Source organism: Chlorocebus sabaeus, chromosome 21, assembly GCF_047675955.1.
Source record: "Chlorocebus sabaeus isolate Y175 chromosome 21, mChlSab1.0.hap1, whole genome shotgun sequence".
NCBI classification, from domain to species: Eukaryota; Metazoa; Chordata; class Mammalia; order Primates; family Cercopithecidae; genus Chlorocebus; species Chlorocebus sabaeus.
Genome location: NC_132924.1, coordinates 16,784,174 through 16,810,787, shown reverse-complemented (window position 1 = coordinate 16,810,787; position 26,614 = coordinate 16,784,174). Strand labels below are relative to the sequence as shown.

At 45.7% G+C, this 26,614-nt stretch overlaps 1 protein-coding gene across 7 annotated transcripts in view; it reads left to right on the top strand.

The window, feature by feature from the left end:
* Positions 1–26,614, top strand: part of CCM2 (CCM2 scaffold protein) — a 73,570-nt gene that overhangs the window by 17,820 nt on the left and 29,136 nt on the right. For 2 of the 7 annotated variants that reach the window (XM_037988255.2, XM_037988251.2), the window contains exons 1-2: positions 8,816–8,942; positions 19,721–19,894. The exons of 1 other annotated variant lie outside the window; for it this stretch is intronic. In XM_037988255.2, coding sequence (XP_037844183.1) covers positions 8,847–8,942; positions 19,721–19,894 — 270 coding nt within the window. In that variant the 5' untranslated portion in view covers positions 8,816–8,846. Of the gene's footprint in view, positions 1–8,792; positions 8,943–19,720; positions 19,895–26,614 lie in introns of those variants that run through there. 4 more of the 7 variants (XM_007981409.3, XM_007981405.3, XM_007981402.3 and 1 more) reach the window with 3 other exon arrangements.

Genomic DNA, 26,614 nt, shown 5'->3' with positions numbered 1-26,614 from the left:
GGGTTCAAGCAATTCTCTGCCTCAGCCTCTGAGTAGCTGGGATTACAGGCACCTGCCGCCACGCCCAGCTATTTTTTTTGTATTTTTAGTAGAGACAGGGTTTCACCATCTTGGCCAGGCTGGTCTTGTACTCCTGACCTTGTGATCCACCCGCCTTGGCCTCCCAAAGTGCTGGGATTACAGGCGTGAGCCACTGCGCCCGGCCTTATTTATTTATTTTTGAGACGGAATCTGGCTTTGTCACCCAGGCTGGTGTGTAGTGGCGCGATCTTGGCTCACTGCAACCTCCACCTCCTGGGTTCAAGTGATTCTTCTGCCTCAGCCTCCTGGGAGGCTGTCATTATAGGCACATACCACCACGCCAAGCTAATTTTTTTTTGTATTTTTAGCAGAGATGGGGTTTCACCATGTTGGTGGGGCTGGTCTTCAACTCCTGACCTCCAGTGATCCACCTGCCTGAGCCTCCTAAGGTGTGAGCCACCATTGCTAGCTTCTTTTAGCATTTTAAAGATGAAGACTCATTATCTCCTGGCATCCATTGTTTCTCTTGAGAAGTTACCTGTCATTTTTGTTGTATTGAATGTCTTTTATTTTGACAGTCTTTTTTTTTTTTTGAGACGGAGTCTCGCTCTGTCGCCCAAGCTGGAGTGCAGTGGCTGGATCTCAGCTCACTGCAAGCTCCGCCTCCCGGGTTCACGCCATTCTCCTGCCTCAGCCTCCCGAGTAGCTGGGACTACAGGTGCCCGCCACCTCGCCCAGCTAGTTTTTTGTATTTTTTAGTAGAGACGGGGTTTCACTGCATTAGCCAGGTTGGTCTCGATCTCCTGACCTCGTGATCTGCCCGTCTCGGCCTCCCAAAGTGCTGGGAGTACAGGCGTGAGCCACCACGCCCGGCCTTATTTGACAGTCTTAAGAATATCTTTTTTTTTTTTTTTTTTCTTTTTGAGATGGAGTCTTGCTCTGTCGCCAGGCTGGAGTGCAGTAATGCAATCTTGGCTCACTGCAACCTCTGCCTCCCAGATTCAAGTGATTCTCCTGCATCAGCCTCCCAAGTAGCTGGGATTACAGGCATGTGCCACCATGCCAAGCCAATTTTTATATTTTTAATAGAAATGTGGTTTCGCCATGTTGACCGGGCTGGTCTCAAACTCCTGACCTCAGATGATCTGCCTGCCTCAGTCTCCCAAAGTGTTGGGATTACAGGCATGAGCCACTGCGCCTGGCCTTTTTTTTTTGTTTTTTTGGAGACGGTCTCACTCTGTCACCCAGGCTGGAGTGCTGTGGCGTGGTCTTGGCTCAGTGCAACCTTGCAACCTCTGCTTCCTGGGTTCAAGTGATTCTCCTGCCTCATCCTCCTGAGTAGCCAGGACTATAGGCATGCACCACTGTGTCCGGCTAATGAAAAAAATTTTTTAAATATAGATGGAGTCTCAGTATGTTGCCCAGGCTGGTCTTGAACTCCTGGCCTCAAGCCATCCTCCTGCCTCCGCCTCCGAAAGTGCTGGGATTACAGGAATGAGCCACCACACCTGGCTGGGTGTTATACTTTGTTTTGGTAGATCAGTTTTTATCTTTGTCCTTACTCTTAGGGTAAATCTCTTAGTCCTAGAATGTACTTTTTACTCCTAAGATGTGGCCCTTGTGGGGTTTCAGATGGATAGCCTCAAGTGTTTAAGGTGCTTATTAAGCCCCTCTAACTTGGCAGGACTTGGATTCCAAACTCTTATCTACCCTGCAGCTAGGGAGAGCTAAAATCTCAGCTTTTTTTTTTGAGACGGATCTTGCTCTGTCACCCAGGTTGGAGTGCAGTGATGTGATTGTAGTTTACTGTGACCTTAAACTTCTGGGCTCAAGCAATTCTCCCACCTTAGCCTCCCGAGTAGCTAGGACTACAAGCATGCACTATCTGGCTAATTTTTATTTTTGTAGAAATGGGGTCTCACTGTGTTGCCCAGGCTGGTTTCAAACTCCTGACCTCAAGTGATCTTCCTACTTTGGCCGCCCAAAGTGCTGGGATTACAGGCATGAGCCCCTGTGCCCAGCCATCAACTCAGCTCCTTCAACCTTCATGCTATTGTGTCCTTTCTGGGCTTGTGGGAGTCTCACCCCCACTTACACAGTTCAGGGTTCAGCCAAAGATTTGAGGGGACCTTATACTCAGACTTTGGGTTCCTTTTTTAGTGGATTCCTCCTTTCCTATATTTCCTTCTCAATTTCCAGCTTCTTTAGCAGTCTCAAATCCTCCTTTAACCTGTCAGGCCAATAAAATTGCAGCTTTTTTTTCTCTGCTCCACTCCTCTCAGACTGGGGCGCACTCTCAGGAGTAGAGCAATATAAAAGTGCATCTTGCCCAGTGATGTTCCCTTCTTTCAAGCGTCATATAAATTCCAAGCTTCTTTTTTATTTCTTGTTTGTCTCTAGTGTCTTTAGAAGATTGTTTTTCACATTTTATCTAGAGTTCGTAATCTCAGTCTGTGAGAGAGTTATTTTGATACAGTCTACTTCTCTCTTAAGGGAATAAGAACTTCTTTGGGTTTATTTTTTCTTGACAGTGTGTTTTGGAGCTCTTTCATTATAGATATATAGTTTCTTTATTCTTCTTTAGGGTGGAATGGCATTTTTATCTGTGGGCTACTATATTTAAACAGCAGCCCTCCTATGGACTTTTAGGTTGTCATTTTGCTTAACAAATAATGAAACAATCTAACCTGTCATGTATGTAATGCATCTGTAGGATTAATTCCCGAAAATGCAATTGCTGGGAAAACATATGTGCATTTGTAATTTTAGTAGATGTTAACAAATTGTTCTCTATGGTAGAACCAAGGTTATTCTTTTTTTCTTTACCCACCTCTCAAGAGAACAGTTTTCATTCAGTGAAAGTGATATTTGCTAAAAATTTTGAGTATTTTCCAAAATGAACTTGTTAGTTTTCTTACTAAAAAATACACTTATATCTCAGAAGAAAATAGCGAAATATATTATATGAAAAAAATCACATCCACTAGAAACAACTATTATTAGAGTCTTTCACGTTGCGTTCCTGTTTGTGTATGCTTTTCTGTGTTTGCAGTAATAATACAGTCTTTTTTCTTTTTTTTTGAGATGGAGTCTGGCTCTGTTGCCCAGGCTGGAGTGCAATGGTGCAATCTCGGCTCACTGCAAGCTCTGCCTCCCAGGTTCTCGCCATTCTCCTGCCTCAGCCTCCCGAGTAGCTAGGACTACAGGCGCCTGCCACAACGCCCGGCTAATTTTTTTGTATTTTTAGTAGAGACAGGGTTTCACCGTGTTAGCCAGGATGGTCTCAATCTCCTGACCTCGTGATCCGCCCACCTCGGCCTCCCAAAGTGCTGGGATTACAGGTGTAAGCCACTGCGCCCGGCCTTTCTTTTCTTTTTTCTTTTTTTTTGAGATGGAGTCTCACTCTGTCGCCCAGGCTGGAGTGCAGTGGCGTAATCTCGGCTCTCTGCAACTCTACCTCCCGGGTTCACACCATTCTCCTGCCTCAGCCTCACAAGTAGCTGGGACTACAGGTGCCTGCCACTGCGCCTGGCTAATTTTTTGTATTTTTAGTAGAGACAGGGTTTCACTGTGTTAGCCAGGATGGTCTCGATCTCCTGACCTCGTGATCTGCCCGCCTCACCCTCCCAAAGTGCTGGGATTACAGGCGTGAGCCACGGTGCCCGGCCTTTTCTTTAGAGTTTCCGGTAAATTGCTTTTCTTGTGCAGTGGCGCGATCTCAGCTCACTGCAACCTCTGCCTCCTGGCCTCAAGTGATTCTCCTGCCTCAGCCTCTCGAGTAGCTGGGATTATAGGTGCCCACTACCACGCCTGGCTAATTTTTGTATTTTTAGTAGAGACGGGGTTTCACCATGTTGGCCAGGTTGGTCTCGAACTCCGGAGCTCAAGTGATCCACCCGCCTCGGCCTCCCACAGTGCTGGGATTACAGGCATGGGCCACCGTGCCCTGCAAGTCTGGGCTTTTAGTGTACCCATCACCCAAAGAGTGTACGTTGTACCCAGTAGGTAATTTTTCATCCCTCACCTCCCTCCCACTTTCTCGCTTTCTAAGTCTCCAGTGTCCATTATATCACTCTTATGCCTTTGTGTACCCATAGTTTAGCTCCCACTTATAGGTGAGAACCATGCCCTGCCCAAACTTCTTTTTTTAAATGTTCTAATAAAACTTTATTTACGGCTGAGCGAGGTGGCTCACGCCTGTAATCCCAGCACTTTGGGAGGCCGAGATGGGTGGATCACCTGAGATCAGGAGTTCGAGACCAGCCTGGCCAACATGGCGAAACCCTGTCTGTACTAAAAATACAAAAATTAGCCAGGTATGGTGGAGGTTGCAGTGAGCCGAGATTGTGCCACTGCACTCCAGCCTGGGCGACAGAGCGAGACTCCGTCTCAAAAGACAAAACTAACAACGACAAAAAAACACCAAAAAAAACCCCCAATTTATTTACAAAAACGAGGCTTGCCTGTGTGGTAGAGTTTACTCAGCCTTTTTCTAGTGAATGCCTTATTATTATGAATGAGGTTCAGTTTTATTATGGCAGGCAGTGAGATTACTGGGACATCTTTTTTTTTGTTGTTCTGTGCATCTTTGTTTAGTCATTATTTTGATAGCTGTGTATCAGTTTTTTTTTTTTTTTTTTTGAGACAGAGTTTCGCTCTTGTTGCCCAGGCTGGAATACAATGGCGCAGTCTCGGCTCATCGCAACTTCCGCCTCCCAGGTTCAAGCAATTCTTCTGCCTTAGCCTCCCTAGTAGCTGGGATGACAGGCATGTGCCACCATGCCTGGCTAATTTTGTATTTTTAGTAGAGTCAGGGTTTCTCCATGCTGGTCAGGCTGGTCTCGAACTCCCGATCTCAGGTGATCTTCCCGCCTCAGCCTCCCAAAGTGCTGGGATTATAGGCATGAACCACCGCACCCAGCCTCTGTATCAGTTTTGAATTTAGTTCTGGGTGTTTTCCTTACACCTAAAGTGTGGACTTTTTGGATTTCTACTGAGTAGCCAGTTCAGCAAAGTCTCTTCAGCTGATTATAATGTTCAGCAAAGCCTCTTCAGCTGATGATAACTTCTGGCATCACCATTTAGCTGTCAGTCAAACATTAAATGATTACCTATAGGCTTTGTGGAGTTTCATCTCTGCATGTCGAGGCCAGCCTTTAGTCAAGGCCCAAGAAACATGTTTTTATCATCAAGAACTTCTAGGCCCTTGGTTTACATAATGGAATCTTCTAGATTTTCCTTTGCTTGCTGAACACTGTCATTGTCACCCTGGGATTTCTTTTCTCTGCTTCCTGGGTTGGTTCCACCATTTCTTGGAGTCCACATCTTTTCCTCTCTTGGATCATCCTCCTTTTGCTGGGAGTATATCCTCTAGTATGTTTTTCAAAAGGGGGTTTTTAGGGTGTAAAGATGCCAAGGCACTGCAGGTGTGAAAATAACAATTTTGCACCTTGACTGACAGTTTGGTTTTAAATTAACTTCCAGATTTAAATTAATTTCCCCACAGAATTTTAAAGGGATTACCATATTCCCATTTATCGTGATACATCTGATGCTGATCTGAGTCTTACTGCTTGTAAAGGTACTTTTTTTTTTTTGCATTTTCTTATTGGAAACTTTTAAGATTCTCTTGAAATTCTGCAGTTTTATGAAGATGAGTCTAAGTGTTTAGGATTTGTCTCTTACATTCAGCCTACTTGTTACTGTGCTTTTTCTGTCCATAAAATTGAGTTCATCATTGTTGTCTTCTGATATTTGTGTCCCTCTTTGATTCTGCCCGCTTTTATTCTCCTCTTAAGAAACTGTTAGACTTGGGCCGGGTGCGGTGGCTCAAGCCTGTAATCCCAGCACTTTAGGGGGCCGAGACGGGCAGATCACGAGGTCAGGAGATCGAGACCATCCTGGCTAACATGCTGAAACCCCGTCTCCACTAAAAAATACAAAAAAAAAAAAAAACAAAAAAAACAAAAAACTAGCTGGGCGAGGTGGCGGGCACCTGTAGTCCCAGCTACTCGGGAGGCTGAGGCAGGAGAATGGCATAAACCCGGGAGGCGGAGCTTGCAGTGAGCTAAGATCCGGCCACTGCACTCCAGCCTGGGCGACAGAGCGAGACTCCGTCTCAAAAAAAAAAAAAAAAAAGAAACTGTTAGACTTGATGGACCCGGCTTCTGTGGCCTTTAATTTTTCTCACATTAAACTTTTTGCCTTTTCGCTTTGTTCTAGGACAGGGTTGGCAAACTTCATGTAAAGGACCAGATAATAAATATTTTAGGCTGTGTGAGCCAAGGGGCAAAATTGAGGCCATTAAGTAGGTACTTATATAAGAGAGAAAGCACATTTTCATAAATTTTTTATTGATGAAATTCAAGGCATAATAATTGAGTACAATTTTTTGTAATGTGGTTCTACTACTGAGAATGGAATTCTTTTTGGGGGCTAACATTTTGCTTAATCAGGGTTCAAAGTTGGTGATTACCTTTATCGAATTGGTGGCAAATGTTCATCTGTAAAACATTTGCAGCTGTGGCCATCAGCAGCAGGCAGGCGTTGGCCAACCCCACAGTTCTCCTTCGTGTAATTCTTTGGGCTCTCAGCTATGTCCTTGTTATTATTCTATGAATTTTTTATTTTGGCAGTCATATTTGTAATTTCTAAGATATCTTTCTTGTTCTCTGTTCTTTTTCTTTTTTTTTGAGACGGAGTTTTACTCTTGTTGCCCACGCTGGAGTGCAGTGGCACGATCTTGGCTCACCTCAGTCTCCACCTTCTGGGTTCAGGTGATTCTCATGCTTCAGCCTCCCGAATAGCTAGGATTACAGGCATGTGCCATCATGCCCGGCTAATTTTGTGTTTTTAGTAGAGACGGGATTTCTCCATGTTGGTCAGGCTGGTCTCGAACTCCCGACCTCAGGTGATCTGCCCACCTCAGCCTTCCAAAGTGCTGGGATTACAGGCATGAACCACCACGCCCGGCCGTTTTTTCTTTTTCATGGCTGTCTAGTCTTATTTTATGGATGCAGTTCTTCTCAAGTGTCTGTAAGTATACTAGCTAGAATGTAGGTTCCTGTGCCTGTCTCTTCCCCTTTGCTCTTTGGCTTTTCTCTATCATGCTGGCCGTGGGGATCACAGTGTGAGGGAAGGTTGGGGTTGACTAGAGTTCAGAGCATGTGGGTTTTCTTTTTAGTCATGTTTGTTTCCCTGGAACCCTTCTCCTTTGCAGTAGCCAAAATAGAGGTGAGGCTGCTCAGCTGAGTGGCACCTCTTTCTGTATCTCACTCCTGGTTTGCTTTTTTCCCTTGGAGCCTGCCTGAAGGTCAGGGTCAGCTGGTTCTGCCCTGTATAGGCAACTTTTAGAAAGGAGCAATCTGAAATTGTGACTCTACTCTGGTTTTAAAAGACAGAAAGTGACAGTCCAGTTAATACTGGATATTGATTCGAATCTAGTTCTAATGCTGCTTTTCCAACTTTATGACAGTTTCTACATCTGTGGTATATGGAATAATAATTGAAGCACTAAATTATTATTTTGAAACAGTCTTTTCAGAATCAAGAAATATTAAACTTTATTTGTTACAGGTTAATGAAATAGAACCATACGAAAGTACCATTTTTATAGCCAGAACACTGTTGAAAATCAACACTTTGATTTGGTTCAACCTAATATTTAAAAAATTGTAATTGTTATGTTTATTTATTGATCTGTGAATATAGTCACTCTAACCAGAATTTTATTTTTTTTTGAGATGGAGTCTCACTCTGTCACCCAGGCTGGAGTGCAATGGCGCTTTCTTGGCTCACTGCAACCTCTACCTCCCAGGTTCAAGTGATTCTTCTGCCTCAGCCTCCCAAGTAGCTGGGATAGCAGGCGCCCACCACCACACCCAGCTAGTTTTTCTATTTTTAGTAGAAACGGGGTTTCACCGTGTTGGCCAGGCTGGTCTTGAACTTCTTACCTCAGGTGATTCACCTGCCTCGGCCTCCTAAAGTGCTGGGATTATAGCAGACATGAGCCACCGCACCCAGCCAACCAGAGTATTTAATTAAGTAGCCTTCCCTATTGGCAAACCATTCTGGAATTTTCAGAGTTCTAAGAGCCTTCACCAGCAACAGATCCAACTTCTGCTTTTCTAGATTAGGAAATTTGCCTTAAAGAAGTGAGGTTGCCCAGAGGTGCCCTGTTTAGTTTCAAAGTGCTGCTGACTCAAACTCATGAGTCCTGGAGGCAGGTAGAGGCACTTGTAGGCTGAGGACCCGTAGAGCCCAGTGTACCCGCCCAAGCCCCATCTGGGAATGGAATTATCTCTGTAAAGATCTTGCTGCCTTTGAGCAAGCACTGCAAACAGGGTGGCTGGAACAGCCTTGTCGCGTGTTTCCACCCTTCGTATGAGGCGGGTACCGTGGGTCTTCACCAGCAGCACAGCCTGTTGTCTCCAGGAAAGGGTAGCCCCTCACAGTGCTTTCTGTCTGCTTGTTTAGCTTTGGCATTCGAATGTGCAGAATGGTGGACTTTCAAATTAATGTCCTTCCGTTGACTGCAGAGTTTCTGCTGGAAATGTAGGGAGACTGCCTGTGGGGTTCGCGTGCTGTGGGGAGTAGGGAAAATGAGCTGATTTACTTTGTGTCTTTTTGTACATGCAGACTGTTTGGATTTTGCCAACAGTTTCTGGGTGCTGCCTGCTTTTTAAACTTTTAAAACATTGTAAACAGCTTCAGTGGCTTTGCAGAAGGAAGCTGTGGTTTCTGGTCTTCCTGTTCAGTCATGTTTTTTTCAGAGGGAGGGCTAACATCTGGCCATATTTTTCAACAAATTCAGAAGGGAATAGAGAATGCATAGTAGCTGTCGGCAGAGGAGGAGGAACCAGAATCTCTCCAAAGAAATTCCTCAAACAGAATTTCACACGGGGTATTCCATGGAGAATGAGGTAGGTGCAAGTCCAGTGTGGAAAGCGCCGTTTAGAATGATGGTGTGAGTCCCTTGTGGGTGGCTTTCATGGCTGCTTCCCAGGGCTTGCCCGTTGTGAGCTAGGGTGGCCCGGTCTCCATGACCCCTGCTTTGGGAGGATGGGGTGGAGGGTTCATTTGTTGGCTTCCTGATCTGAGACCCTGTGGCAAGGGGCGTGTATGGAGGAGAAGCGCCGTCTCTTCCAGGTGGTGTGTATAGGTTGTTGCATTCATCCATCTTGACTCAAGGAAGAAGCCACAGGTTTTACATCTTCCAGGGAGAAGTAGTTTTCCTATGGATTTGTGGTCAGTTGGGACCCAAGAGCTTGGTTGAAAAATTATATAGGGAGGTGGTCAAGCAAGAGAGCACCCAAAACTGGAATTCCATCCACGAAACCTGCAACATGAGTGGGGTGCTGTTTAAGACCCCACCAGCATGGATCTTGGCCACCCCCAGTGTGGCCTCCTGTGGGCACTAAGGTGCCTGTGTTTTTCTCACTGAAGCAAACAGGCAGTAGTGGGCAGAGCTATGGTTCCCCTTGAAATTCGCTCTGTCGGCCGGATGCAGTGGCTTACGCCTGTAATCCCAGCACTTTGGGAGGTCGAGGTGGGCGGATCAGGAGGTCAGGGGATCAAGACCATCCTGGCTAACATGGTGAAACCCCGTCTCTACTAAAAATACAAAAAATTTGGCCGGGCGCGGTGGCTCAAGCCTGTAATCCCAGCACTGGGAGGCCGAGACGGGCGGATCACGAGGTCAGGAGATTGAGACCATCCCGGCTAACACGGTGAAACCCCGTCTCTACTAAAAAATACAAAAAACTAGCCAGGCGAGGTGGCGGGCGCCTGTAGTCCCAGCTACTCGGGAGGCTGAGGCAGGAGAATGGCGTAAACCCAGGAGGCGGAGCTTGCAGTGAGCTAAGATCCGGCCACTGCACCCCAGCCTGGGTGACAGAGCAAGACTCCGTCTCAAAAAAAAAAAAAAAAAAAAAAAATTGCCAGGTGTGGTGGCACACACCTGTAATCCCAGCTACTCAGGAGGCTGAGGCAGGAGAATCACTTGAACCCGGGAGGTGGAGGTTGCAGTCAGCTGAGATTGCACACTGCACTCCAGCCTAGGCAACAGAGTGAAACTGCATCTCAAAAAAAAAAAAAGAAATTAGCTGTGTCCTGAGATGCGGGTGCACACCGACTGTGTCGTACTCATCATTTAGGCCTCTCTAGCACTGAGGAAAGGTCCTTTTTCCATTGGTAAGCACCAAAGCACTAAAAAAAAAAAAAAAAAAAAAAAAAAAGCTAATCTGTCAACTGGCACTGCAGGGAGTGCTGGAAGTTTGTTGAAATTGAGATAGGCAGGGCTGCAATATGAGTGTCCACAGAGGAGTTCTTTGTCATGGAGCTTGTAGGAGGGGATTTGTTGTAGTGCCTCTGATGTGCACCTTAGGCAGTGTGATTTCTGAGGGATGTCAGATGTCACTCTGGGACTATAGCCTCTCACTGTCCAGCTGGACAGAATCATTGCTCCAGGTTCCACTGTCTTCTCAGACCCGGGCACTGAGTTTGGTGCCTCTTCGAGTCATTTTCCCTCATTCCTGCTGGGCCCTCATGTGGCTGTGCAGTTGCAGTTTGTCTGTCTCCCTCTTTAGACTAGGGGTTCCCTGGGGGCAGGGACGGTGGCTCCTACAGCTCCAGTGTCTGGCGCATGTGAATACTCATGAGATGTGCTGAATGTTGGTCTTAAGGATACCTAGGCCTTTTTATAATATTTTAAACATCTTTGTTCAGAGGGAGTTTTGTTTTATTAGATAAAACCCACCTTGTGGTTTAGTCATAAGGATTAAATAATTTGCATAAATGAAAATGCCTGAACCCTGTAGCAGAGACATGCTGGGTACTGCTCAGTGTGACTAAGTGTTCTTCCCTTTCTTCCTTCGTAGACTTCTTAGCACTTTCTCCAGAGTAATACTGAGCTCAGTGTTTTGCATGGAGAACACAGCTAGAAGGTATAGTCATAAAATTTACTTTGGTCCCCAAGTAGAGGCCACTGTTTCATGAGTCTGTGTTTGCTGGTTCTTTTAGTGGATTCATTTCTCCTTGTAAATTAGTAAACAGGTGCCCTGACTTATAAGTTAGTTTCTGAGAATTTATTGGGTAGACCCAGTTACTCCAGATCCTGTTCACCCAAGTGAGCTGATAATGTTGAGCCTCAGATCTAACAAAACTCAAGACCCGCCATTGGCACCTGAGGGCCAGCCTTGCCCAGAGCCTGAGCCTTGGCTTTGTGTGAGGAGGGCATTCTCACAAGCTAAGCCCTAGTAGGCCAGATTTAGTTTTAGTTTTTTAACTTAGAAGTACATTTTAGGTTTTTAAGAGTTGTTTTAAGCTTAAGACATAAACTTTGCAAGAATTTGTAAGGATCTAGGGATCTTCCAGAGTGAGTTTAGAAAGTTCTGTACAGTTATCTGAGGTGGCATATATTCCGTATCGATGTCTTTGCACAGCGCTGCATGGTGACTCAGAGCCCTGTTTTCCCTCCTCCTGGCTCCGTGCTGTGGATTCTGGCAGGTCCCTTCAACCCTCACAGCCTCAGTTTCTTCAGGAGAGACTTAGGCTGGGATAGATCCCACACCTCACCTTGGTGCTGGGACTTCACTCATGGAAGAGAAATAGCACTTAGCCTGGTTTCCTTCTGGGGACTGAACTTGTCCTTTGGTCTCTGAGGTTCAAAGGTGATGAGATCATTTGGTGGTGATGAACAGGCGTATTCAATAAAATACATGTTGAATGGAAGAATGGTTGCCTGGGCTAATCCCACCTTTTAAATTCTATAGTAATTCTATAGTACATTCTAGTGAGTTAAAGAACCCATGATGGTTTACTGGAATCCTGATTCTGTACATTAAAAATATTCTAAACCATTTAATTATTTCCCTCCTTCTTTCCAGACAGGATCTCACTCTGTTGCCTAGGCTGAGTGCAGTGGTGTGGTCACAACTCACTGCAGCCTGAACCTCCCAAACTCAAGTGATCCTCCCATCTCAGCCTCCTGCGTACCTGGAACTACAGGCTAATTTTTAATATTTTTTAGAGACAATTCTTGCCATGTTGTCCAGGCTGGTCTTGAACTCCTGGGCTCAAGTGATCCTCTTGCCTTGGCCTCCCAAAGTGTTGGAATTAACAGATGTGAGCCACTGTGCCTGCCCTCAATTTATTTTATTCTGCTTTTTCTTGAGACGGAGCCTTGCTCTGTCACCCAGGCTGGAGTGCAGTGGCGTGATCTTGGCTTACTGCAACTGCCACCTCCCAGGTTCAAGCAATTCTCCTGCCTCAGCCTCCCGAGTAGCTGGGACTATAGGTGTGCGCCACCATGCCCAGCTAATTTTTGTATTTTTAGTGGAGACAGAGTTTCACCATGTTGACCAGGGTGGTCTCAAACTTCTGACCTCAGGTGACCCACCCGCCTCAGCCTCCCAAAGTGCTGTGATTACAGGCATGAGTCACTGCATCTGGCCTCAATTATTTTTTAACTAGAACTTTCCTTTATATTTATTTTCCTTCTTTTTTTAGTTTTAAAAGAGACAGGGCCTTGCCGAGGTACAGTGACTTACACCTGTAATCCCAGCACTTTGGAAGGCCGAGATGGGTAGATCACTTGAGGTCAGGAGTTTGAGACCAGCCTGGCCAACATGGTGAAACCCTATCTCTATAAAAATACAAAAATTAGCCAGGTGTGGTGGTGTGCACCTGTAGTCCCAGATACTCGGGAGACTGAGGCGGGAGAATTGCTTGATCCTGGGAGGTGGAGGTTGCACTGAGCCAAGATCACGCGCCACTATACTCCAGCCTGGGCTGTATAGTGAGACTCCATGTCAAAAAAAAAAAAAAAAAAAAAAGAGGACCTAGGAGTCACTTAGGCTGGAGTGCAGTGGGCAGTCATAGCCCACTGCATCCTTGAGCTCCTGGGTTCAAGCGATTCTCTCACACCAGTCTTTCAGGTAGCTAGGACTACAGACGTATGCCACCATGCTCAGCTTTTTTCTTTTTAATTAGTAATAATTATTTGTTTTGAGATGGTCTGGCTCTGTCACCCAGGCTAGAGTGCAGTGGTACGATCACAGCTCAAGTGATCTTCCAGGCTCAAGTGATCCTCCCACTTTAGCCTCCTGAGTACTAACTGTGACTACAGGTGTGTGCCACCACGTCCTGCTAATTTTTGTATTCTAATTTTTGTATTTTTTTAAAGATGAAGTCTCACCCTGTTGCCCAGGCTGGTCTCAAACTCCTGACTCTAGTGATCCTCCCGTCTTGGCCTCCCAAAGTGTTGGGATTACAGGCATGAACTACTGCGCCCAGCCATCAGCTTAAGTTTTGTATTCAAAAGCAACTTCTTTTCCAAAAATCTAAGGTGGCTTCTTGTTCGGAGAGCTGTCCCCCAGCACCAGCTGTCCCTCCTACCACCCCCTGCAGCTGAGAGCTGAGCAAACACTACCTCTGAAAAGCCCCATCATCCTCAGCGGGAACAGCACCTACCCTGCATTCTGTGCTGAATGGGTAGGAGTGGCAGAGGGAGGCTGCAGCAGATGTGCAAGGATGCATTTCTTTACTTAATAGTGTTAATATCCCGCTTTCTAGGAAGGCTTACCCATCAATTAAAATTATTTGAGACATTAAAAAAAGAAACTTGTGGTAGCTGCTGTTGAAGACTAAGGACTAGGGCCAGAGAGATGCCTGCCTCCAAGTAGTCCTCAGAATCCGCTTGTTAAACTGTTCGTGATTTGGAGGCCCAGGTAGAAGGGCCAGGTTCCTCTGAAGCACCTTGGCCTGCCCTATCTTTGGTGTTGCGGGGTCACCCTCCTCTGCTAGCCTGTGAGCAGTCAGATGGCTGTATCTCCTGCTCATTACCTCTCCTTGTCTCTGCTGCTCAGAACAGCAGCTTTAAGAACAGAGTGGCTGAGCCCTAAGTGTACCTTTGGAGCATCCTATGTGTCTTCAGCATTGATTGGCTGTTTTTACTGTGGATTTAATTTCAGTTACTTTACTCTGGTCTTACTACTTCTGCTTGACTGTGACATCGTTGAGGGCAGGGGCTGTGTCACCTCTAACCACAGGGCCTCCCCGGATGCCTAGCCTGGTCCAAGTGTTCCATCAAGAGTCATTACCAGCATTTATTGCTGTCCAGTCTGTGCAAGCTCCATGCTGGCTGCTGGGTAAGAGCCAAGGGCAGCCAGGCACAATGGCTCATGCCTGTAATCCCAGCACTTTGGGAGGCTGAGGCGGGTGGATCACCTGAGGTCGGGAGTTTGAGACCGGCCTGGCCAACATGGTGAAACCCTGTCTCTACTAAAAATACAAAAATTAGCCAGACATGAAAATTAGCCAGGCATGGTGGCAGGTGCCTGTAATCCCAGCTACTCCGGAGGCTGAGGCAGGAGAATTGCTTGAACCAGGGAGGCGGAAGTTGCAGTGAGCCAAGATCACACCACTGCACTCCATCCAGCCTGGGTGACAAGAGCAAAACTCTGTCTCCAAAAAAAAAAAAAAAAAAGAAAAAAGAGCAAATGCCAGAGGAGAACAGAGCTGGGCTCATTCTAGGGAAGAACTGATGCTTGGGCAGTAAGAGGCATCTACAGAGGGCCGTCCTGGTTTCCTTGCCCTGCAGGAGTTCCTACTGTTTCTCACTGCCTAACTGCAGAGGATCTCTTTTTAGGGGTGGGATTGTGGGACGGGGGGCCCCAGGGTCCTTCCCAGTGCAGACTATAATTCTGTGTGGAGACTATAATTTTATGACCTGTACATCAACATTAAAATAACAGTGTAAGTTGCATGAGGTTTGTGGGACCTGTTGATTTGGTGTGGGCTTCTTGGTTAGAGGTTGATCTTGGCAAATCTCCTGTCTCAGAGTTGGTTTCCTGTTGCTCCCATAGGTAGGTTAGTAACTAGTTTGGCTAACAGCTTTGAGAAGAGCCAACAAATGGAGCCAGACTGCTTGCCCGCACTGTCAGATTCAGAGCTCAGTCACTGTCCATGACACAGCTAGTTATCATTTAGGAATGAGCTTTGGGGGCTAGCAGGCAGAAATGGTTTAGGGACAGCCATTTTCCTGTGGCTGATGTGAGATTATCCATGTCTGTGGAGATGCAAGCTTCTGAAAAGCTGGGCTCATGGGCCACATGCCTCTGTATTTCCATAACCTCCAGGCCAGGGTCTTGCACATCATAGGGCCTGGGAGAATAAGTGAGTGGTCAAGCGTACACATTTGAAAAGTAATTCATGTGCCATCTGGTCACCTGGGGATGCCAGCAGAGAGGAAATCACAGGCAAGCAAAGCCTGGTGTGCTTTTAGTGAGGCTAGAGAAACATGATTTTTTGCATGGCTAAAATTGCACCACTAAATATTAAGGGCCATTTTTAACTTACAGTTTACCATGATTTCTTGGCTGACAAATCATAGGTGACCATTTCCCACCATTCTCCCATGAGAACCCCACACTGCAAACTACCCGTCATACCCAAACTTGTCCTGGGGCTCAAAGCTTGTCAGGGATTAAGGAGAATGAAGCCTGAAAGTGCCTCAGGGACATCCTGTCTTCACTGCTGTCATAGAGCCAGGGCCTGGGCAGCACAAGGCCATATGCTTTCTGAGCCCAGGCCAGTCCCAGCAAGCTCTCCTGGAAACACTTTTTCTTTTTTCTTTTCTTTTCTTTTTTTTTTTTTTTGAAACGGAGTTTGGCTCTTGTTGCCCACGCTGGAGTACAATGGTGCAATCTCAGCTCACTGCAACCTCTGCCTCCCGGATTCAAGCGATTCTTCTGTCTTAGCCTCTTGAGTAGCTGGGATTACAGTTACCTGCCACTACGCCCAGCTAATTTTTGGTATTTTAAGTAGAGATGGCGTTTCACCATCTTGGCCAGGCTGGTCTCAAACTCCTGACCTTAAGTGATCTGCCAGCCTTGGCCTCCCAAAGTACTGGGATTGTAGGCCTGAGCCACCATGCTTGGCCTTTTTTTTTTATTTTTGAGATGGAATTTCACTCGTTGCCCAGGCTGGAGTGCAGTGGCACAATCTCGGCTCACTGCAACCTCCGCTTCTCTGGTTCAAGCGATTCTCCTGTCTCAGCCTCCCGAGTAGCTGGGATTACAGGCACCTGCCACCACAACTAATTTTTGGTATTTTTAGTAGAAATGGGGTTTCACCATCTTGGCCAGGCTGGTCTCGAACGCCTGACCTCAAGTGATCTGCCTCCTCACCCTCCCAAAGTGCTGGGATTACAGGTGTGAGCCACTGCACCCAGCTTCTGGAAGCACTTTTTAAAAAGTTTTTATTTTTCTTGAGACAAGGTCTCACTCTGTTGCCCAGGCTGGAGTGCAGTGGCATGATCACAACTCACTGCAGCCTTGACCTTCTGGGCTCAAGCAACCTCCTGCCTCAGCCTCCCAAGTAGCTGGTACTACATGCATGAACCACCATAGCTGGCTAATTTTTGTAGTTTTTGTAGAGATGGGGTCCCACCAGGTTGCCCGGGCTGGTCTTGAACCCCTAAGCTCAACAGTCCACCCACCTTGGCCTCCCAAAAGTGCTGGGATTATAGGCGTGAGCCACTGCACCCAGCCTGGGAGCACTTTCTGTCGCCTCTGTGGTTCATCTTAGAGAGGATCATCTTGTAAGGATATTGGCGATCTTAATTTTTTATGCTTTTGTATTTTGCCTCAGTTTAAGTGTAATCAGCAGGAAGCAGAACATACTCATCCTTTTCAAAAAATATTTAAAAATTCAAATATTAAAAAAATATACAAAGAAAAGTAAATGAAGCTACTGTATATATCATCTGGCTCCAACTGTTACCAACTCTGAGGACCTTTAGTCATCCTTACTCCATACTCTTTCCCCACCACAGGTTGTGCTGAACAGCAGAGAATGGGACCTGGGAAGGGGCCTATTCCAGGTCAAAGGGGAGACTTCTGATCAACGGGGGACTACTCTGGGTCTATGAGAGGACTAGTTCAGGTAGATGGGGGACTATTCCAGGTCAGTGGGGAACCACTCTGGGTCAAGGGAAGACTATTCCAGGTCAGGCGGTGGGAGCTATTCCAGGTGAAGAAGGCAGATGCAGGGCTGGGTCCAGTCAGCCCAAGTGAGGGAGGAAGCATTTTAGCAGATTATAGGGCTTTAAGCCTGGGTCACAGGTGTGTCCCCTGTTGGGGGCATGAATGTAGAGCTTAGGCTGGGATACTGCTCCAACTTTATTATCTAGTCTGTGGTCATGATGTGTAGGAGACAGTCTGATTTTATATATATATATATGTAGACAGCAATGGAAGAAGAGATGAATTTTAACTTATTGTCAAGGTAAATACAGTCATAAAATTAACTGCTGTATATTTTGTTTGTTCACAACATATCAGACATGTGCTCAGAGCTTTATGTAGATTATTGTATTGATTGCCTGCGGCACTTCTCTAAGGATTGTTAGCCTGTTGTGCAGATGGTGAGAGTTTGCTTAGTAAGTGGTGCAGCCCAATGCATGCCGGAGCAGAGGTCATGCCTAAGACCTGAAGAATATCTGTATTTACTGGCAGAAGAAAGAGAGCTGGCAAAGGGTACATGAGATGCAGGAAACACAGGGGACAGAGTGACAGAGGTGTGGTGGTAGCATTAGTGCACTTCTCTGGAAGCAAGACTTTGTTGTGTTTTTTGTTTTTGTTTTTGTTGAAAGAGCCTCCTGATTCCATATCTGTTTTAGTGGGTGAATGCAATAAAAACCTAGCTCTGAAAGGGTGAAATAAAGAAGGGTAAGGAGGAAGCTGAGGAACAGAAAGCTCAGCCTTGGCTGTCAGGAGGCAGCAGGGTCAGGAAAAATGTTGGGTTTTGCTTTTTGAGGATTTGTTTTCTTTGGGGTGGCCTTTGCTTGTTTATTTTTTCCCCCTAATTCTGGAGAGCTGAGTGTGATGGTGGTGGGGAGGGGCTCATACAGGCCAGCGTCCAACCCCAACCTCTTTAGGGAGGCAGCTGCAGGGCCTGCTGGGAGCCACTGGTTTCTGCCTTTGTCAGGAGTGGTTACTGAACAGTGTAGTCCTTGGCTGTGATTGTCCATCTGTGAAATTGGTTTTGAGGAGGTGTCCTTATAGGACCACAGGTTCTGCTATACCATTTTATATTGGATTTGGCATATGGGTGAATTTCCCATATGCTGGAGAGAGACAGAAATGAGAACTTTTAATGAAAGTTTGGTGATTTATTGTATATATGTTTTGTTTGTTTCTGTGTTTGGTGATAAGGGGGGTCTGAGCTGGGAATACTGTGGGGGTTTCGGCTGCCATCTGTGCATTGGGTCACCCCATCCTGGCAGGCACCTGCAGAAGGAGTGTTGTCATCTCTTCCTGCATTTCCTCTGTTGAGAGTTATGAAGAAGACAGTGGGAATAAGTTCTCACTCTTAGTCACGGCTCTGGTTTTTGCAGGCCTGTGTGATGTTTCCTTGCTGTGGCTGCACATCAGTGTCTCATTTTCTCAGGTTTATGTTCCTTTGGGTGACTGTAGATGGGGATTATAGCATGATCTCTCAGCACAATTTGGGTTTGCTTCGCCCCCCAGCCCCCCAACCCGGCACCATTGTCAAAGGTGGTGATGAAAAGCTTTCTTATGGAGTTACTGTGAAGGAAGTGTCAGGTCTTTTCCTGGGTTGTGCAGGTGAGGCTTGCTGTAATCCTCTCTTGCTCTCTCACTCATTCTCACGCTTTAAGGTGACTTTGATTGCAGGATTAGCCTTCAGAACCCTCATGAGATGCTGGATACGGTGTGAGGTCATCAAAGTTAGGGGCTGGCCAGCTGCTGATCAGGGCTTCTCCCCCGCACCTTTTTTTTTTTTTTTTTTTTGAGACAGTATCTTGCTCTGTTGCCCAGGCTGGAGTAGAGTGGCATCTCGGCTCACTGCAACCTTCGCCTCCCGGGTTCAAGCAATTCTTCTGTCTCAGCCACCCGAGAAGCTGGGATTACACACATGTGCCACCACACCTGGCTAATTTTTGTATTTTTAGTAGAGACAGGGTTTCATCATGTTGGCCAGGCTGGTCTCGAACTCCTGACCTTAAGTGATGTGCCTCCCTCAGCCCCTCAAAGTGCTGGGATTACAGGCATGAGCCACCGTGCCCGGCCTGGTTTCTCCCTTGTTGATCTGCATTGGAGCTCATCACGCTCAGTGTCCCCACTTGGAGTCATGAGGTCTCCATTGGGGAAGGAATTGCATAAAAAATATGTGCCCCATTAAGCCATTAAGAAATGTGCTTCTGTAGAATGTGCTCAGCCTTGGCTGTTGAGATGCTTAACTTGTTGATGCCAGCACTGACCACACCTTCCACCTGCCTTCCCGGAGTTCTCAGAGATGAAGTGTCCAGCTGAACCGGAAAGAGTTGGAATGATGTTATGTTTTATCTTCTGTGGGGAATCTCCCCCTTCTGTCATTGTCTTGCCAGATAAGGTTACCTGCCTTCTATGTGTTGTACGAACAGGTGAAGAACAGGGCCCCTCCACGCCAGAGGCTGCATGGCAGCCCAGCTGCACCCTGCCGGCCTGTGTGTTGGCTGGGGTCCCTCTGGCTTGTGTGCTGTTGGTACCTTTCTCACCAGTCTGGCAGTCAGTGATCCCTGATCCCTGTTGCATGGGGACCATGGTAGTAGTTTTGGCTACTTCTGTTTGTTAACCATAGGTACAACACAAAGCATTTGTAAATAATGAACTCCAATCATTGCCATTTCTGCCTGCAGCCTGGAATTGTCTCGCCATTTAAACGAGTATTCCTAAAAGGTGAAAAGAGTAGAGATAAGAAAGCCCATGAGAAGGTGACAGAGAGGCGCCCTCTGCACACTGTGGTGTTGTCATTGCCTGAGCGCGTCGAGCCAGACAGACTGCTGAGCGACTATATTGAGAAGGAGGTAAAGGTAAGTCGTCATGGGCCACAGGATATGCCTGCCAAACGACAGTGACGGTCATGCTTGTATCCACCAGACACTCTTGAGTTTATAAGACACAGCCACACAAACACCTTAGTAGTTGATTATCCTACCCATTGTCTTGTCCATGGTGATAAATTTAATAATTGGATAACCGAAAACCCAGATTCTGTCTGCTGACCCCAGTTTGCTTTTTTCTGTAGTAGCAATGCCACCTTCTTTCTCTCGAAGGTTTGGCTGTGTGGGTAGTATGTGCTGCTCCACCGTAAGAGGGTTCAAGAGCTGGGAGAAAACTCACATCTCCTGTAGTTTGCAGTTGAAAAGAGTTACCTGGTCAAGGCCATGACCTTGCAGGTCTAACAGTCACCGCCTAGAATTCAGAGCATGTGTTTGAGACTCATCATTGGGTCTCATTTGGCCTGAGGCCAAAATACTGTGCATAAACCATGTGATGTGCATAAGTTGATTTTTAATCCCTCCCCTAAAATGAAAGTAAATGAATAAAAAGGTATAAAGCCATGAGGTCAGAGGGAATAGGAAAGGAGACAACAGTGGATGAGGTGGTCCATAAACATGGAAGAAGAAAACTGCTGAGGGTGAGAACTGAGTAAGCTAACACAGCCAGACCCGAGTTCCTGCAGAGGATACGGAGTCCAGGGGGCTCAGGAGGGGCATGGGGCAGTGCAAATGTCCATGGGAGGGATTTCCACTCTCACCTGGCCCAGCCAGATGATTAACTCACCCCCACCCATTGGAAGATGGGGCTTTGGACATACAGAAACCTGATACAGGGGCATGTGGGGAGAGACCAACACAGAAGATAAGGAAGTCAAGTCAAAGCCTGTATGTGGAATGGAGAGAATTCCCAACTCCTTTTTCTTTCAAGCTTCTAGAATGCCTTCAACCCAGGCCTTTCCAACAAAGGAATTCTTGAAAGGGTGCTCACTGGGGAAGTTGAGCAGCCCATACTGGCCCTTGGGGTTACCCACCCAACCAGCCTGAATAAACTCCAACAGTCAGGACTCCCGCCAGGCATCCGGCGTCTGTCAGCTTTTTGGAGCCTCATTTCAAACATAGGCAGCTGAGTATAAGTACAGATTTGAGGACAACTTTCAACCTCAAGGCAGAACTCAAGACAAATACACAAAATAAACATGAATAAACAGCAACAGTGCAGAAAATAGGGGAAGAAATTTAAAAGTATATAATATTTTCAGAAAGATAAGAGGAAATATTGTTGACAGTGACAACAGGATTCTACTTTTAAATAAATAAAAGGTGAGAGGAAGAGCTTCTGGAATTAAAACTGTGTTAATTAGGCCGGGTGCAGTGGCTCACGCCTGTAATCCCAGCACTTTAGGAGGCCGAGGTGTGCAGATCACTTGAGGTCAGGAGTTCGAGACCAGCCTGGCCAACATGGAGACTAAATGTCTACTAAAAGTACAAAAATTAGTTGGGTGTGGTGGCAGGCACCTGTAATACCAGGTACTTGGGAGGCTGAGGCAGGAGAATCACTTGAACCTGGGAGGCGGAGGTTGCAGTAAGCCAAGATCATACCACTGCGTTCCAGCTTGGTTCGTGAAAGAGTAAGACTCTGTGTCCAAAAAAAAAAAAAAAGCAAACAAAACAACTATGTTATTTATATATCTTTTAAAAATTCAATAGAGGTGTTGAAAGATAAAAGTAAAAAAAAGTCCCAGAAAGAATATTCAAAAGACAAAGACAGTTAATAAACAAAAGATGAGACAGAGAAATGAAATTAGATGATCAATTCAGGAAGTCCAACATCTGACTCCCAGGAATAAAGAATGAAGGGAAGAGTGAGAAGTTATTAAGACAGTAAAGGAAGAATATTTTGAAGAATTGACTGATGGACATGACTCCCCCCATTGAAAGGATCCTGTCATGATGACTAGACAGGTCTCTAAAACCTCAACTCACAGAAGCTGGTTCTTAGAAGTTACCGGAGGATGTGCTGCATCAAAATATAAGGGGAGGCTGGGCGAGGTGGCTCACGCTTGTAATCCCAGCACTTTGGGAGGCCAAAAGTGCTGGGATTGGGGTGGGGCAGATCAGATGAGGCCAGGAGTTTGAGACCAGCCTGGCCAACATGGCAAAACCCTGTCTCTATTTAAAATGCCAGAAAAATTAGCCGGGTGTGGTGGCACATGCCTGTAATTCCAGCTACTTGGGAGGCTGAGGTACGAGAATCGCTTGAATCTGGGAGGCGGAGGTTGCAGTGAGCCAAGATGGCGCCACTGCACTCCAGCCTGGGCAACAGCATGAGACACAGTCTTCAGAAACAAAATCAAACAAAACACAAGGGCAAACCAAGAAGAGGAAAACATGGATTCATAGCCCAAGGGGTCTGCCAGGGAAAGGAGCAAAGATAATTCCCAGGATAATAGGAAAGCAAAGTCCTAGGAAAATAAGAAACAGGCCACAGAAGCTCTGGGATAAGTAAGTATAGACTATATGTTTGGGTAGAATAACGTATTGAGAAGTTGTTGAAGAAATAGAATAGTACATAGAAAACAAAGCAAATGGAGGTGTGGAGGAATTGATAATAAATCATTAAAAATGAAAACTTAAAGGTTGGAGACTCCTGTTTCTGAGACGATGAAGTAGGCATTCTTTTCCCTATTCTTCTAGTTAAGTGCACCTAAAATCTAAAATTCTTGGACACTAGATGCAGTAACATAAGAACACTCTGAAAGGTAGAGAGAAGGCAGACCACCCAGGACCCAGAAAACGACCCAGTAGTGATTTCTTCAAGTTGTCTTTTTGCCTCATGTAGCCCAGACTATGAGCTGAAGAAGCTGGCAACCCAGAAACACCAACAGGTACAGACAGAACCCCCTGCAAAAGTCAGCTCCTTCTGACCAAAGGACCAGGAAAGCGGCAGCCTAGCACAAGACAGAAAGTGTTTAGACAACTGCTCAGTGCCAACCAAACATGACAGAAAGAACTGTGGTCCTACCTTTGTGCCTGCTAGCAAAGGCTAAGTGAGAGCCACTTATTCCTCCAGAGACAGTTGAATAGGGAGGGACCATGGACTTTTATCCCTGTTGGGCAGTAACAAATCCCTAAGGAACCTTGTGTGGTTCTGGAGTGTTAGTGGAGACCACATTGGGTGGGGCAGTAATGAGGCCCTCCTTTTCCTCCCAACCAGTGGGAAGAATCTGTGGAAGCCACATGGGGAACCAGAACTCTTATCATACCCAGCAGTAATGAGGAAGGAGCCTTCCACGCAGGACAGCAAGTAGGGAATCCGACCTTTGACCCCTACTTGGTGGTAAAAAGGTGGTGTTGCCGAGAGCCGTGGCCCATGCCTGTAATCCCAGTACTTTGGGAGGCCGAAGCGGACGGATCACAAGGTCAGGAGTTCAAGACCAGCCTGACCAACGTGGTGAAACCCCATCTCTCCTAAAAATACAAAAATTAGCTGGTTGTGGTGGCACATGCCTATAATCTCAAGAGGCTGAGACTCCGGAAGGTGGAGGTTGCAGTGAGCCGAGATCTCACCACTGCACTCCAGCCTGAGTAACAGAACGAGATTCCATCTCAAAAAAACAAAAAAAGGTGCCGTTCCCTTCCCTTCTGAGGGTCTAGGTTAAATTTTCTAACATTTGTATTGTTGAAGTCCCGAAAAGAGAGGAGAAAGAGGGAAGGGCTGAAAAGCTTTTCAAAGATTTACAGGTTGAAACGTTTGACAAAGGACAAACTTAAAAGATTCAGAAAGCTGAGCAAATGCCAAACAAGATGAAGAAATCCACTACTGAAGTCCATCATAGTAGAATTTCTGAAAAGTAAAGACAACAACAAAAAATCTTGAAAGTGGCAAGAAAGAAACACTTTACTCATAGGGGAAAATGGGAAGACAGCAGATTTCTTGTTACGCATAGTGAGGACCAGTGGCACAACATTCTTCAAGTTCTGAGAGACCCTGAGAATCAAAAGGATAATGAGAGAACACAAGCAACTCCACACACAAACAGTGGGCCAAAAAATAGACCAATTCCTTGAAAAGCACAAACTCCTCCCACAGGCATCCAATATGAAATAGATCATTTGAATACCCCTATAATTATTAAAGAAATTCAGTATCTAATTTGAAAACTCCCATTTAAAAAAATCTTCAGACCCAAATGGTTTCACTGGAGAATTCTATCAAACATTTAAAGAATTAACGTCAGTTCTACATACTCTTCCAGAAAAACAGAAAGCGGGGGAACTCTTCTCTTCTCCTCTCTCCCCTCTCCCCCTTCCCTCTTCTCTTTTCTCTTCTTCGTCTTCTTTTTTTTTTTTTCTTGGGATAGGGTCTGTCTCTGTTGCCCTGGTTAGAGTGCAGTGGCATCGTCTTGGCTCACTGCAGCCTCGACCTTCCAAGCTCAAGCAGCCCTTCCACCTCAGCCTCCTGAGTAGCTGCCTGCCACCATGCCCAGCTAATTTTTTATTTTGTAGAGATGAAGTCTCACTGTGTTGACCAGGCTGTCTTGAACTCCTAGACTCAAGCAGTCCTCCCACCTCAGCCTCCCAAAGTCCTGGGAATATAGGCCTGAACCACTGCACTTGGCTGGGAATATTTTCTGATTCGTTTTGTAAGGGCAGTATTGCCCTGATATCAAAACCAAACAAAAAACAGTGCAAAATTAAAAGAAATAACAGACACCAATACAAACATAAAATTCCTTAGGAAAATATTAGGTAACATATTCAGCAATATAGAAAAAGAATTATACCTACTGTGGCTGTGAGAATAAACAACAAAAAAGAATTATACACCATGAACAAGTGGAGTTTATTCTAAGGATGCAAGGCTGGTTTGATACTTGAAAATGTAATCCATCGGCAGGAAAATCACTTGAACCCAAGGAGGCAGAGGTTGCAGTGAGCTGGGATTGCACCAGTGCACTCTAGCCTGGGTGATGGGGCAAGACTCCATCCCCCCGCAAAAAAAAATTGTGGAGAAATTTTAATTAACAGTTCTTCAAATATTTAACTTTATTTTTTTCTTTCCTTCTAGGGCTCCCATTAATCACATGTTGATATTTATTTTATTTATTTTATTTTTCATGCCCTTCTCTCATTTTTCCTGTTCTTTACTCTTCCCGATGCCTTCGGGAATGTTTCAAACCACTCTCCATCTTATGAATTCATTCATCAACTGTATTCATTCAACCCTGAATTAAATTGTTTGTTTCTACTATATCTGATTGGTCCTTTTTATAACTCCTGGTCCCTATTTGTTTCCAGTGCCCTCCTACATGCCCTTGAGAATATTTATTAGGATTATTGTAAATTATTTTTAATTTACGATATTGTAAAAAAAATTTTTTTTTATTACAATAAAAAAAAATTAATTTGTTTAATTAGTTGTTTAGTTTGTGATACTGCGTTTCCATTGCTTAGGTCTGTATTCCACAGATCTCTCTTTATTTTTTCCATTCCCTCCAGAGTATCAGCTATAGTTTTTTGTTTTGTTTTGTTTTGTTTTGGGACGGAGTCTTGCTCTGTCGCCCAGGCTGGGGTGCAGTGGCGCAGGCCCAGCTGACTGCAAGCTCCACCTCCCGTGTTCATGCCATTCTCCTGCTTCAGCCTCCTGACTGGCTGGGACCGCAGAGGCCCACCACACCCAGCTAATTTTTTTATAATTTTAGTAGAGACGGGGTTTCACCGTGTTGGTCAGGGTGGTCTTGATCTCTTGACCTTGTGATCCTCCCGCCTCGGCTTCCCAAGGTGCTGGGATTACAGGCGTAAGCTACCATGCCCGGCCCAGCTATAGTTTTTATATTACATTCTGAGTTCCGTCGATAGCCCACTTGCTTTTGAGGCATCTCCAGGATGAGATTCAAAGGAGGGAAAACCCAATTGTGGAAGTTCCCCATCTTGACTTTTGACTTCCCTACAGCATAAACTGTACTTACGGTCCTCAAGATTTAGCCCAATTTGACTGGGCTGTCTTTTTATGTTCAGTAGAACTAGACTACATCACAGAACCTCCAAACATTTTCTACTAGTTTATGGAGAGAATTATCATTTTCTAGAGGGTAGGGAAGAGACATTAGTGGCCTCATATGGCAAATTACTATGGAAAATGTAATTATTTCCAAATTTTCTTAGAACCATAATACTTTGGCCGGGCGCGGTGGCTCAAGCCTGTAATCCCAGCACTTTGGGAGGCCGAGACGGGCGGATCATGAGGTCAGGAGATCGAGACCATCCTGGCTAACCCGGTGAAACCCCGCCTCTACTAAAAAAAAATACAAAAGCTAGCCGGGCGAGGTGGCGGGTGCCTGTAGTCCCAGCTACTCAGGAGGCTGAGGCAGGAGAATGGCATAAACCTGGGAGGCGGAGCTTGCAGTGAGCTGAGATCTGACCACTGCACTCCAGCCTGGGCGACAGAGCGAGACTCCATCTCAAAAAAAAAAAAAAAAAAAGAACCATAATACTTTGTGATTGTTATAGTGATTCTTATTTTCCTTCCTTCCTTCCTTCCTTCCTTCCTTCCTTCCTTAGATCTCTTAAGTATACCCTATATAATTTGATTTTTAATTCAAAAGTTATTAAAATTTTGTTTTGAAGATTTCATAACTAAACTCTAACCGACCCCTAAGATAACTAGAAAAACCTCTTGGTTTTACAAAACTAGTTTGGATAGTGCTGTTTTGGATAGTTTGGATAATTCGAAATTGGTGAAATTATTTG